The sequence below is a fragment of the Calypte anna genome, chromosome 2 (genome assembly GCF_003957555.1).
Source record: "Calypte anna isolate BGI_N300 chromosome 2, bCalAnn1_v1.p, whole genome shotgun sequence".
Classification (NCBI taxonomy): Eukaryota; Metazoa; Chordata; class Aves; order Apodiformes; family Trochilidae; genus Calypte; species Calypte anna.
The window spans coordinates 70,288,616-70,302,968 of record NC_044245.1 but is presented as its reverse complement, the minus strand read 5'-3'; the positions used below and the strand labels follow the sequence as shown (position 1 = coordinate 70,302,968).

The 14,353-nt window shown below is 43.1% G+C and overlaps 1 protein-coding gene across 2 annotated transcripts in view; it reads left to right on the top strand.

Moving 5' to 3' along the window:
• Window positions 1-8,309, top strand: part of CDH20 (cadherin 20) — a 36,010-nt gene extending 27,701 nt beyond the window's left edge. Inside the window, exons 10-11 of one of the 2 annotated variants that reach the window (XM_008499666.2) lie at window positions 5,657-5,908; window positions 7,396-8,309. In XM_008499666.2, the coding sequence (XP_008497888.1) occupies window positions 5,657-5,908; window positions 7,396-7,895 (752 nt within the window). In that variant the 3' untranslated portion in view covers window positions 7,896-8,309. The remainder of the gene's footprint in view (window positions 1-5,656; window positions 5,909-7,395) is intronic. The other variant, XM_030444840.1, reaches the window with a different exon arrangement.
• Window positions 8,310-14,353: the final 6,044 nt, after the last annotated feature.

Genomic DNA, 14,353 nt, shown 5'->3' with positions numbered 1-14,353 from the left:
ATTCAAAAGGAGATGCTTAAAGGTAGGATAGCAAATGGAACTAGGAGACAAATCTGAAGGGAATTACATTGCTCTTTTTTTGTACTCTTCATGTTTTCTCTCAGGCACAGAAAGGGAAGGTTCTTGTATGGTTCTAGTCTTTTTCCCCAAGCACTTTTTTTTTCCTCTTTGCACATCCTGATTTCCCTAGAAAAGGGAGGGAGGTAGAGAGGAGATGCAGAGCCTTAGGGAGGTAACTTGGTGTACAGCTAAAAGTCTGTGTAAGATGTGCTAAGTAGAAATTGAAACACCACTGAAACACTCATGGCAAAGTGCTGACATCTTATGTCCATGAATACCCAGCTATGCCTCTGCAGGCAAAAGCATCATACAGGCTGATAAAGAAGTCCCTGCTTTTACTAACCAAACATGTTAAAGGAAAAAATTTGCAGAGTGTGGAGCCCTCTTTTTCATCTCAAAAGCAATTTTTTTCTGTGGTGTCCCTGAAGCCTCCACACACAATTTCTTGCATTTTTATCTGTCTCTCTCATCCTCTCCTCTTTTTTATTTTTTAGTAAATATTGCCAAAATAAATGAACAAATAAAACACAACTATTGCTAAAATATTTGGCAAACTAAGCTCATATCATCCTCAAGGCATTGTTCTAAAAATGGAAACCTCACAAAATTTCCAGCATCAGATGCACTTTTCTGTCTAGGGCCATACTTGCAATAATTCATAGTGACAGCAGTGACTGGCTGTGCCTCCAACTCTGTAAAATACCAGTTTTTGAGAGATGTATATATAACAAGAAGCTTAGGGTACTGTTGGGTACAAATTTGAAATAAAAATATTGAGTGTCAATCCATTGACTATTTGAAATATTAAGGAAACATTAAGGATTAATTTACTGCTTCACCAATTTGGAGTGCGGTAGTCATTTCAGTAACTCTAATTTATATTTTCATCTAGGGATCACTAAGGACTATATAAATTATATGACAGTCACAGAGGGAGTAGCTATGCTGTATGTCACAGGGTGGTAAGACAAGAAACAGCACCCACCTTGCTAGTCATAACCTGTGCATGTAAAGATGAAACAAGACATTTCAAGCTGTGGGAAGGCACTATTAAGATAAGCACATGAGCTGATTACTTGGTTGTCCTATGTAGCAGTAAGAGAAACTGCAAGGCATGCAGGCTTCCTAGCAACAATTAAAACCTTGATTTATACTGAGAAACAGATCACAGTTTGCATTCTGATGAGCTGCTTTACACACTTCTTTGGTCCTTGCCATTTTAGTCTCCAAGGACTTCTTCAGTCTATTCATTTTCCACATACCTCTGGCAGAGAGAGAAATCTTACTGCTCTCTACTTTACAAACAAGGATCCAGGGCAAGGAGAAAATAAGCTACTGACACACCTGCTTTCCTTTGAGTTCAGTAAAATCAGTGAAATTTAGATATGTAAGATCTGGGCCTATATGACTTCCTAGTACCATACAGGATATATGTGATGAAGCAGGGAATGGAGCTGCGGTCTCCCATCTCTTTGGTTACTAATGCATGGCACTGGCAAGCCCTCTTCCCCCTCGTCTAGATGAAGGTGAGACTATGCTGGGAAGAAGTTGGTAAAAGAGGTTAATTTGTAATTATGTGATGAACAATGAAATAAGCTTAAACCATAGCATAAGCTTATTACATTTCCAGATTAAACTCTGAGCTGATCTTCTGTTGACCCTTTACTGCTGCCCTCTGGGTACCAGGAAATAATGGATAGAGTAGTGAGTTTAATGGATGCAGGCATCAGTGTCATACGACCACCAGGTCCACCATTGGAAGCCCTGGCAGTCCTCCCCATTGCATTTAAACTTGTTTCAGGAAAATTTTTAGCTATTCCTTCCTTCCCTAAAACTGTGGCCTACCTCACTCTTCAGCAGAGCACAAAAGCAGTGAGCTGAAAATCTGAAATTAAAATGTGACCCCTTCCTCCAGCCAGATGTGTCAATAATGAATTTCTGTGCTCTTTCTCCCACTCCTGGTGAAATATTTCTTTTTATTAATCCTAACTCTTCATAATCATTAGTAAGTTTTAAAACCAGCAGAAGTTCTGGGCTAATCATCCCCAGCTCTTTTACAGATGCATAAGGAAAGAAACCAAGCCTCTCCTGTGAGGAGAGCCCACACTGATCTCTCCAGGGAGTAACAACACTTTCAGGGACATAAGTGCAGGAAGGAGATGCTCCATACCTCACCCTCACAGCCACATGAAGACATTAGCCTGCATGCCCATTAGAAGTACAGATTTCAACTCCTGCTCTTCACACAGTCATGGGACCCTCCACACTGCAATCTTCAGTATCTCTGCTCAGCACTGTGAAGTGCTACCACAAAGCCCTTTGCAAACCAAAGGCACTGTGATGGAAGCTGCGATGCAAACATATTGTGAATTCTTACCATGCTTGGTTTTTTTGGTTTGGTTTGTTTTTTGTAAATATAGTGGGACTTTGATGTCCTCACAAGTCCTCTTCTCTTGATGGCGGGGTTTTAGCAGATATCAATTTTGGAAGACAATTGTGTATTCCAGTTCCTGCCATGCTGCATCACATTCCAGCATGTCCTTCGCACTGAAGTAGTACATCAAATCCCATTGGCTTTTGATGAGTCACAAAACAAGCTTTGGAACCAGTGTACTGCAGTTGCAGAGTAACAGGTAAAGCAATTCTTTAGGGATTATTTGGATGTCTGCCTAGTGCAAAGCAAAACAAAACAAAAGAGTCCAAATGTAATACTAAAAGTCACCAAGACAATTTTATCAACAAGAACATTTAAGACTTGGGTGACATGGCCAGCACACATCATAGCAAAAATATATAGATGCATGTAAATTTAGATTAGATGTTAGGAAGGAATTCTTTAGTATGAGGGTGGTGAGACAGTGGAACTGGCTGCTCAGAGAAGCTGTGGATGCCCCCTCCATGGAAGTATTCAAGCCCAGGTTGTATGGGGCCTGGAGCAACTTGGTCTAGTGGGAGGTGTCTGTGCCCATGGCAGGGGCATTGAAACTAGATGATCTTTAAGGTCCCTTCCAACCCAGGTCATTATGTGATTCTGTTTGCTGTTACCCGAATAGGATTTGTGACTTCTGTTGTCAGTCTGTTCAAACAGAACTAGTCTTTCACCTAGGAAAGAAAAATGCAACCAAATTATTACACCGTTACATTGACTTGGACATTTCCATTAACAGAGCATAAATACAGGTACTTTATTAGTTTCTGGCCTTTGAATTGTGGGTCTTGGTTTCAGTGTTGGTTTGGGGGTTTTTTTGCTATAGGCACAGCGAAGAGAAGATGTGGTATTAATAGCTGGGGACCACGTGGTAGAACACATAAAAAACTCAAGGGAGGGAAAGCACTTGTGTGTGCCCCAGGAGAGAGGAAGGGGAGGTTTGCAGGAGGTAAGGGCTCCTATCCACAGCACATCCCTCCCCCAGGAGCCATGGGAGCTGCAGGGTGCTGCAATCTGTTGGGTTTTAGGACACACATTTCTGAAAATTATCTATGTTGGTCCATGCTTGCTGCCTATACACAGAGACACATGGTGTATCAAAGGGTGGTGAAATATGGAAGCCCTGACACATAATCAATTTTAACCAACTCTGGGAATTTTATGTTGCACCTGGTGGTTCTTCCTTAAAGCTCCAGCTCTTGAAATCACACGAGGCAGTCCAATTTCACTATAAGTTCACATACAAACATGCCTGGACTCTTCAGAATTTTATGCTCTCAGAGTAAAAGCTTGAAATGTCATTGATCTGCAAGAAATAAAAGACCCTGACATTCCTTTTAAAAACATGTCACAAATTCAAACTAACTTCATGAGCGTGAAGCTCAACATCTCAATACTTAAATGCAACAGTGTTGTCTAATGCCATAGGGTTTGCAGCACAAAGTATGGAACTTGGCAAATAATTTAAGCAGGCAAGTCTAGTGAATATGGATTTAATTTGCATATATTCCATCACTGGATGTATATAATACTCCTGATTTCACTCCTAAAAGCCATCAAATCATTTCTGAGGTCAGACCCCAGCAGATAATACCACTGATTTACCTCCATGCAACCTGAGCCTTTGCACTGAAGAAAGTCACCTAACGTTTATATCTTAGCAGTGAATTTACAATGAAATTATAAAGAAATTGTGTAGTCCCTTTCTGATATTTTGGGTCTTTTTCAGAGTCTGCTTGTGATCAGGTTTTTTGCTATTTCCAGGCAGCAGCTCCACTGCAGCAATCCACCTGGGAAAAGCTGATTTGCCTCCTGCATTTCCAAGCATAACAAATGTACACTGGTAACAACCTGGAGATGCAGATGGCCAGCCTGTGGCCTCTTTTGAACCAGGGGAATGGGAAACAAACAAAAAAAAAGTATTAGAAGTATGAAGCTTAGCTCCCAAAAAGTCCCACAGCATAACTGTATGGGTTCAGGGCTTGTAGGTCTGCCAAAGAGAAAGAGTACCTATGTAACATTTATCTTAACTGGCCCAAGATTTGCAGACATGTTTTTAAGAAAGGGCCAGTTTTCCTACAGATTCCTTTTAACTCCCTGGTAGCTCAGATCACGCTGAAGACATTCAGCCTTGTGCTTTTCAAAAGTCTCCAAAGCCAAAAATCTTGAAAAGTCAGCACTGACAAAATAATCACTGATCTCCAGAGATTTTGCCTTAGAACTTCTGAGATAAGAACTGAGAAAAACAAATTCCTGATTCCAGTTTCTTTCTGATTAGGTACACAGTCTGGGAATATGAGGGAGAGGGTAGATGGGAATATCAATGGCACTGAGAAATTCTGACATTTTAAAACACATGCTGAATATGAAGGGAAAAGGCCCAAAGTTAGGAATTTCCCTTGAAATCACCAGCAGCAACTGGCTGTTAGGTCACTCTTACTATTTTGTTGCAGCAGCAGCATTTGGATTCATTTTGGTTGAACTTTTTATAAAAAGAGGCAGTCACACTAAGTGAAGCACAATGGTCAAATCAAAGCATAATAATTCTGACAATGATGACATGAAGCACTGAGACTTTTTTCAGTGGCTAAAGTGCCAATGAAATTGCATGTTTCACTGAAAATGTTTAGTTGCAAATTTTCAAGTCACTGCTTCTTTAGGATAGCAAGCTGGTTTTTTCCTTTGTCATCTTGTTGCCTCAAGCAGATGGCCATGCCATATATCAAAAACCATAAAGAGAACCTTAACATGTCCACAAGGGTTATACAGTTGGATCTCCAATACAGTGACAGTGCTTAAGAGAGAAGTCTAGAAAAGCCGCTGAGCATGAAAAAACAGAGACAAGTTGCCTTCAATTGTTCATTTCTGTCTTGCCTTCTGAAAGCTCTTTTAGCTACATCTGAAGGATGTGAGTTTGCTCTGGGCTCTTTATGTCAGAAGGGGTAAAGGCAACTCATAAGGTGCGTAAGAGTTACAGGTTTTGAGCTATGGAGAAGATATGGGAATAGAGGAGGCAAAATGCTGATAGTGACAAATTGATAGAAAACAAAGAAAAAAAAAAGACAGAAGACAAATAGATGTGTGTCTAGGGCTGATTTTTTCACCATTTCTGCCGAATATATTTGCTCTGCATGTAAGCTCTTCTCTCTTGTTTATTTTCTACCCTAGATAACACAGCATGGATTTTGACAAGGCGCTCTGGCTTCAGACAGCATGAGCAGAACACTTTTTACCTCCCCATCCTGATCAGTGACAATGGCCGCCCCGTACTGAGCAGCACAGGCACGCTCACCGTACACGTGTGCAGCTGTGATGATGATGGAATGGTGATGTCCTGCAACGCAGAAGCCTATGTCCTCCCTGTCAGCCTGAGCAGGGGGGCACTCATTGCAATCCTTGCCTGCATCTTTGTCCTGCTAGGTAAACCCTTGGTTTCTTCCTGGGAGAGGAAAAACTCTTCAGTTCTAGACAGGGGGTTGCTCATCTGCCAAAGGTGAAAGAGTAAAACGCACACACACTATATCTATCTATATCTATATCTATATCTATATCTATATCTATATCTATATCTATATCTATATCTATATCTATCTATTATATGTAAATGCCCACATACTTAAAAATCCAAATCAAGAACCAGATGGTGCAGTCAGCGGCATAGGAATGGGGGCAAAATATGGTCTACAAATACTTCTGCCAGATACCCAAAGTGCTAGGGTGTCTGACATGGTTCAGCTTTCGTGTCAGGTGTATGCCAGGAAGAAGTAGTGAGACCTGTGGCTGGGGACAGGTTACTTTCTCATCCTCAGTATTTTCTGATTATATGCTTCCACAGGAAACAGGAGTGGTAAGTCGAGCTTCACCTCATGTCTTTTGGCAGGAGATATCTCCACCTCCATCCATTTTTCTTAAGACACTATATTTAAATGGTGCCTGTTCTTCTCTAAAGGAGCTGAGCATCTTGCATGTGTCTCCATAAAAAAAAATCTTATCCTTTCCCAGGTCTTCTATGCTCCCTCTTAGCTGTTGCTTTTGAAAGAACTTCAGTTCCCGTATTCACTGTCTTAAGTCATGAGATACTATTTCAAAACATGTTCCCTGAAATTTCAGATGATCCAGTTTGAGGAGCAGTGGAGTAGGATGCAGAAAAAAAACTTCAAAACTGCCTCAATTCTGACTCTACAGAGGACCCTAGCTACCTCTGTTCAAAAATTGAGCCCTGGAAATAGAGTCAACACCAGATGATGGCACGTTTTCAATAGTAAAGATCACTTGTGCCTGTATGACCACTACTCCCTGTGCTAAGAAGCATCTACATCTTGCTAGTGCCAAGCACCTGATGGTCAGCCTTCCCAGCTCAAGGTAGTGCCTTGCAGATAAACAAAGAAATGCTTCAGAGAAGCCCAAGGAGCTAAGTCTGCCCTTTGCTGTGTAGGCAGACATATCACCACAGTGCCTCAGCACCATGTGTCTATGTGCCACACAGCACCGAGCCCAAGCGGTATCCCTAAAGCAGGCTGCAAAACCCAGCTACACAGCAGGAGAAAACTTTCCCTATGGATCTGTGTGCCACTGCAGACAAATCATTACTGATACCTGACCTGGCTAGCTTAAAAGTAACTCACCACTACAGTGCATTGCCAAGCACTGTGGGATAGACGTATCTATAGTGCCACTGAGAGCTAAGAATTAAGTTTGAGAAAAGGGGTGGATTAGCAGGACTTCAAGTTACTAATTTTAACTGGGGCAGGGGGGACAGGTATTTCTGTACCTCTCCACCCAGAAACACTACAGCTCTTTAAATTCCAGAGGCTGTCTGGGCTCACTTGAGGGGAAGCAGGGCAGCAGGCAGCCATGTAAGATCTGCCGTCTTGCTGACAGCCCCATATCTTGGTTGCCTCCCGCAGTGCTGGTGCTCCTCATCCTCTCCATGCGGCGCCAGCGGAAGCAGCCATACATCATCGACGAAGAGGAGAACATCCATGAGAATATTGTCAGGTACGACGATGAAGGCGGCGGGGAGGAGGACACTGAGGCCTTCGATATCGCCGCCATGTGGAACCCACGGGAGGCCCAGATGGTGGCGAAAAACCGGCAGGATATGCTCCCCGAAATAGAGAGCCTCTCCCGGTACGTGCCTCAGGCACGCGTCATGGACAACAACGTCCACAACTACGTGCTCGCCAAGCTGTATGAAGCTGACATGGACTTGTGGGCACCTCCCTTTGACTCCCTCCAGACGTACATGTTTGAAGGGAACGGCTCGGTGGCGGAGTCCCTCAGCTCCCTGCAGTCTGTGACGACAGACTCAGACCAGAGCTATGACTACCTGACGGACTGGGGGCCACGCTTCAAAAAGCTGGCTGAGATGTACGGTGCCACAGACAGCAGCGGGGCTCTGTGGTAACGGAGGGGGAATTAGCAAAGGGGTTTCCATGAGAAACGGTGTCCAGTTAGGTCCATTCTCATCAGATGCTTCCATGGACATGGGTGAGGCCTCCTAAAAATTAGCAATACGGTGCTTGGATGAGAATGGGAAGAAGGGTGCGAATGAAGGTCTCTCTCTGGATCAGCTTTACTCAGTTAAATTAAGTCACGTTTTTGAAGCAGAAGGAAGAAGGTTTTTTCACGGTTTTTACAGCAAAGCTGGAAAGCTCCCCAGCTGGAATACAGTTACATTACTCTCTTTTTCCCTCCCTCCCTCTTTCTCTCCCTTGTATGTGGCAGCTTACTGAGCTCTGTCCATCTGGGTTCAAAGATCTGTGAACTCCAACTGTAACCTCCAACTCAATGAGAAATTGCCAGCATAGAAAAGTGGTTATCCACCAGGTATTTTTCCAACATTAAAAAGGGAACAAATTGCTTTCAAACAAGGGGGGGGGGGGGGGGGGAAGAATCCTACAAAGCAGAAAATCGAAACTGGAATCTCAGAGGGCTCTTTGTAAACTAAACCTCCTCTCTCTGTTGCTAACAGAGTCCTTTTTTAATCCTTAGGAACAAGGCTGAGTTGTTTTTTCCACCTGGCCGAGTGGGCTGGGGAAGAGGCTTTGAATTTCTGCTCTAGTTTAATCACTGATCTATGAGCGTTAACACTAATCCATCTCCTATCAAGTTTGTGTAAATTTATTCTCAGCTCTTTAAAACCATGACTCCGCTAAACTGCTCAGAACAAAACCAGAAAATCTGCCTCTTTTGCACTGTAGATGTCTCTTCCATGTGCCAAATGTGAAGATTAGATTCTACCGATGAAAGCCAAATAAATTTAAAAAGAAAAAGAAAAAGAAAAAGCTATATTTGGTTAATACATGGGTTAGATGGGCTTTCCTAATCTGTGTGAGGTCAATCCAAGGGATGTTTACATACTGTAGATAACCTACTTGAACAAATGCAGTATTATAGACCAATAAATGGATGTAAGAAAATTACATGTATAAGTTTTGTATATTTGTTAATTTTGGTAATAAATATGATGTACTGCATACAGTACAGTACCTTAGCACCTCTTTTAATAAAAGTTAAATGGAAGGGAAAGTCTGATGGCAATTTATTGACTACATTGCACACAACAGTTAATGATTGTCTGTGGCTTTACATGCCTTGAGCATCAAGAAAAAGTGGTTCATCAACATTGTGTCAAGCAGACAAGCCTTCAGGTTGCAGGTTCAAGCAGATCATCTGCTTCTGTTATTGGTGTTCATGTATACTTTGCTCTTAGCAGTGAATCAGCCCAAGTGTAGCCTCCCACATTAGTTACTTTCCTATTCCAACCACGATGAAGGCAGAAGAAAGTCTTGGCTGACTTTTTTGAAATGTTAATGGCTTCAGCATCAGGAAGCTTGAAAACCACTTACACAGCCCTGACAGAATTTCATGCCTTCAGAGACATGACAGACATGCAAGATCCATTTATGGTCATGCTTAGTGTGCAATCAAAGTTCTGAGCCTGGATCTTACCTTGTTTGCATGTGTAAATGGGAAGGGCCAGGGAAATTACACTATGAATTGCCACTTCATGGAACGTGGCAAAAGGCTTTGAAAACAACGGTCTGCAATAACATCTGGAGATATTTTTCTAGCTAAGAACTCTTTCCATCTCAAATTGCCCAGAAAATAGATGTGCAGATATATCCACCCAGTTACACACTTTTACCTGGTACATACTGTGCATCATTGCAGATATGCACAAAACACTGCTGTCTCTATTTTGCCTAACTTATGCTGTACCACTTTAAGACAGGAGTCTTGTTTCCACAGACTCATATGAAGTTATGCACTATTGGAGAGCCAGGAAGCCAGCAAGAAAAAAAGAGTTTGAGTGACTTCTCAAACACTTGCTCATCTGACAAGATGAAAACCTGTGCCTTCATAAACATAGTAGGTCTTGGGTTCTGCTTATCACCTGATCCTGCCTTGCAGGATAGTAGAAAGAGCACTGAAAATTATGTCATAACAATTCCTCTATTCATTCCATACTACTTAACTTCATATATCATATTGGTTTTACAACACTAGATAAAGGACTGCAACAACCATGACTCAGGTACCACACACAGAACTGGTGTTGAGACTTCTGAGAGCTTCCTCACCTCCTGACAAAACAGGAATCACAACACATAGGCAGGAATGTTGTTAAAGAGGCACTACTGCCTGTCTGGATTAACATCTGCTTTATATATGTTATGCAGATGCCTCTTTACTTTTAAAACCCCCAACTGTTAGGGCACTGTAGCCTTTCTAAGCAATCATAGAATCATAGAATGTTAGGGGTTGGAACAGACCTCGAGAGATCGTCTAGTTCAACTCTCCTCTCAAAGCAGGATCACCTAAGGGCAGATCACACAGGAATGCATCCAGGATTTAGGAAGTCACCGGAAAAGGAGACTTCACAACCTCTCTGGGCATCCTGTTCCAGTGCTCTGTCACTGTCACAGTAAAGTTTCTCCTCATGTTGAGGTGGAACTTCCTATGTTCTAGCTTAAACCCATTATTCTTTGTCCTATCACTGGACACCACTGAAAAGTGATTGGCCTCATTGTCTTGACACCCACCCCTCAGATATTTATAGCTATTTAATAATCTCCCCTCTCAGCCTTCTTTTCCTCAAGGCTAAACAGCCCCAGTTCTCTCAGTCTTTCTTCATAGGAAAGATGCTCAAGTTCCTTAAGCATCCTAATATCTCTCTATTGAACTCTTTCAGTAGATTCCTGTGTCCCTTAAACTGGAGAGCCCAGAACTGGATGCAGTATTCTGGTTGTGGCTTCACCAGGGCAGAGTAGAGAGGAAGGATGATCTCCCTCAACCTACTGGCCACAGTCTTCTCAGCTTAAGATTCCATTGGCCTTTCTGGCAGCAACAACACATTGTTGGCCCATGGATAATTTACTATCAGGACTCTCAGATCCTTCTCCTCTAAACTGCTTTCCAACAAGTCCCTCCCTAACCTATACTGGCGCTTGGGGTTCTTTCCCCTCAGGTACAGGACCCTACACTTTCTCTTACTGAACCTCATCAGGTTCTTCTCTGCCCAGCTCTCCAGCCTGTCGAGGTCACGCTGGATGGCAGCACAGCCCTCCAGAATGTCAGCCACCCTTCCCAGCTTTGTATTATCAGCAAACCTGCTGAGGATACACTCTGTCCCCTCATCCAAGTCACTGATGAACACACCGAACAAGATTGGGCCAAGTACTGATCCCTGGTGCACATTGCTGGTTACAGGTCTCCAACTCAACCCTGCTCCATCAATCACCATACTCTGACTTCTGTCACACAGCCAGCTCTGAACCACTGACTGTCCACCCATCTATCCCAATCTTTCACAGCATCAACATATTCAGTGTGGAATGCCTTCTCTGGGAAGTATAAGACAAGTATCTCTTGTACTGCCTGCAATGCACAGAGATGACTTTGTCCCTCTGTAGAGCTACAGTTTGGTATTTTCAGACCATTACGGTATCTCCCTTTAGTCACAATGGACAGCAACAAAAATTTCTTCATGTCCTGAAACCACAATGTTTTACTTCCCCCATTATAGGCAGAGTGGGAGGAAGGAGGGGTAGAAATGCAGTCTAGCAACATATTGCCTTTGACTTGAAAATGCTTGCTGCATTTACTGAGGGGTTTCCCAGGATGAACTGCTCCAAAGTTTGCTTTTACTCCACAGAAAACCCCAGCAGTGAGCTCTGCAAGACAGGCTGTGTAGCAGCTGAGATCAGCTTCTGGGGTTGTGTACGGAAGGAGCAACAGCACTTGCAGCACAAGCAAGCCTGCAAGGAGAGTGGGCTCTGAGCCCAACTTCCTAAGCTGCACTTCACCATTAGGTTATCTGATTATCCTCAGGTGTGCCTCAGCTTATGAGCCTCCTCAGTAGTCAGACAGCTTGCTACTGTGACACTTCCCAGCTGGTGTTTACTAGGTACTTGACATCCTGGCTGTTTTATTTCCTATTTTATGGAACAGGTGACAGTGTTTTTGCAGTCTGTGAAATCTCTATGCAAACAACCAACACTTGTATCTACTGGCCTCCCACAAACAAAACTGAAAAATGTTCTGGTTTTACTGGTGAGATATAAAAAGGATCCATTTACAGACAATTCAGGGCTCAGCAGGTTTGACCCAAGAGAAAGAGGGGGGAGGAATCTAAGCCCAAAGGAAATGTATAGTGCTGGTGGTGAAAAAATTTGCAGATCATGTATGTTCTCAGCCTCCTGCCCTGGAGCTCCTCAAGGCCAGTCCTGGAAATGTGCATGAACAGTTGCAGCACTACATAAAACTTGCCAGTGTTTTACAGCCAGGGAGCTCAGCCTGCCATGGTGGAGGGACTGGGCTTCCTCACTCCAGCAGACATCTCAAGTGACAGTCTCAGTCCTACACCCTCACTCTACCCACTGCCCTAGTGTAAAGGTAGAAATGTTAAAGGACCAGGACAAGAACCCATATGCCCTCATCAGTATCCCCAGCCCCTTTGTGCTCCAAGGCCTGTCTGACCACACAGAGCTTTCACCACTATTCATTTCTTTTGGTTCCTCTGATGACACTTTTTTCCCACAGCTGCAAGTTCCCAGGAAAAAAAAAAACAAAAGGACTTACCATCCAGAAACAATCCCCTTGTCTCAGCTGTGGCTGAAAACATATGGTTCAGAGGAAAAAATAATGGAGGATGCAAGTCATTTTACTAATTCCAGCCCCTTAAGAATTCAGCTTATGGCCTAAGCAACCCTTCTAATGTGTTTCACTACCAGAGCTAGACAAAGAGTGATTCATGCCTCTTGTTTTGGCCATCTTTATGATGCTGTGGCCCTCTGGAAGTGCTTGTCTCTCAGTCAATGAGCTGACCTCTGGGAATCTACCTGTGCAGTTCAGAGCCTGGCCCTAGACTTGGCATTCTCAAGTCCTCTGCTCTATATTTGGTTTTATAAGCGACCATAGGCAAACATTATGGTCTCTGATGTTTTCCTTTCCCTTCCTACCACCCTTCTCTTTCTTATCTAAGTAGATTGCAGGACCTGCTATCTTTTATACTGCATAGATTGTCACATCTAGTAGCAGCTCTCTTTAAGCTCTCTGTCAAGAGCCCAGATCTATTCAGAGCAAAATGAAAAACTCAAGAATGCATAAAAAGAGTTAACATCATTCCTTCTGACACAAATTTTTTTGCAGCGCTGCATTTCATTTGCTGCTGCATTGCCCATTTATCCAGCTTTAATAGGTGCCTCTTGCTTTTGTCATGTCTCCTCCAGCTTTTATTGCTCTTAATCATGTTATGCCACCGTTACCTTTGCTCTCTATGATCCCCTTTTAGACCATTCATTAAAATTAATAGTGACACAGATCCTTGGGGGACTCAAAAGTTATATTTTGGTCACTTGGAAATATGGTTTACTAGCCCCTGCTGTTTTGCTTGGTGCAGCCACCATATAGCACAAACTAGAATCTGCTTCATCATCTGCTTCCTGACCATGGCTCCCAGGAACCATCAAACTGAGGGACAGATGGGTCCCAGAGGTCTGTCCTGCATATGCACCACATCTTACCTGTCCTGGCCAAGATTAAGAGAAACAAGGCATGTAAAAGAGGCACAAATGATGCCTGACAGACTCCAGAAAAAAAACTGACCCAGACAAACTCAATTTTGAGTAGATTCAGCTGCTTTTGCCTTCATGCTGTCAGGGTCTTATTACTGAGGTGCTGTCAGATGTGATTGCTTTGGTTTATGCCAGCTTAGCTATCAGTTAGACCAAACCCTGGAGAGGCTGCTGCTCCTCAGGAGGGAAGGTGGGTTCAATAACAGGTAAGGATGACAGAATGAGAGGAAACCCATACTGTTGCAAGCTGAATGTGTTATTCCTCTCCCTCCTCCTGTCACTGTGGATGTGAGACAGGACATTGCATTCTGCTCAAGAAATAGTCCTTTTTATGTATTCTCTTCATTTGCAGCTGATACAAACAAAGAGTGGGCCTGCCCAAGACATCCTAATTTGTGCCTGCTGAGATCTGCAGTGCTCAAAGAGGAGGAGCTGCCATTCATTCAGTAGTGCTCTGTCTCTCAGGGCAACGCATATGCCATCCGGGAGCTCCAAGATAGCCACAGCCACAAAACAGCTGTATCACCTAAAGGGATTTGTTCTTATGCATAGAGGTCAGTGATTTGCCTCTCATTTGGACTGTAATGCAGTAATAATCTGTATCAGTGCAGCCTCTTTAAGCAGACAGAAGAAAATTAGCAGGGACAGCAATGAACCTGAGGCGGAGTAAGAGCTATGATCCAAGGAAAGCAACAAGGGCTGGGGAGTCTCATTGCCAAACCAAAGCTTTTAGGGGCAAATTTTCAGTTTTGCTTTTCTCTATCAAACTTCTAAAGATCCTGCA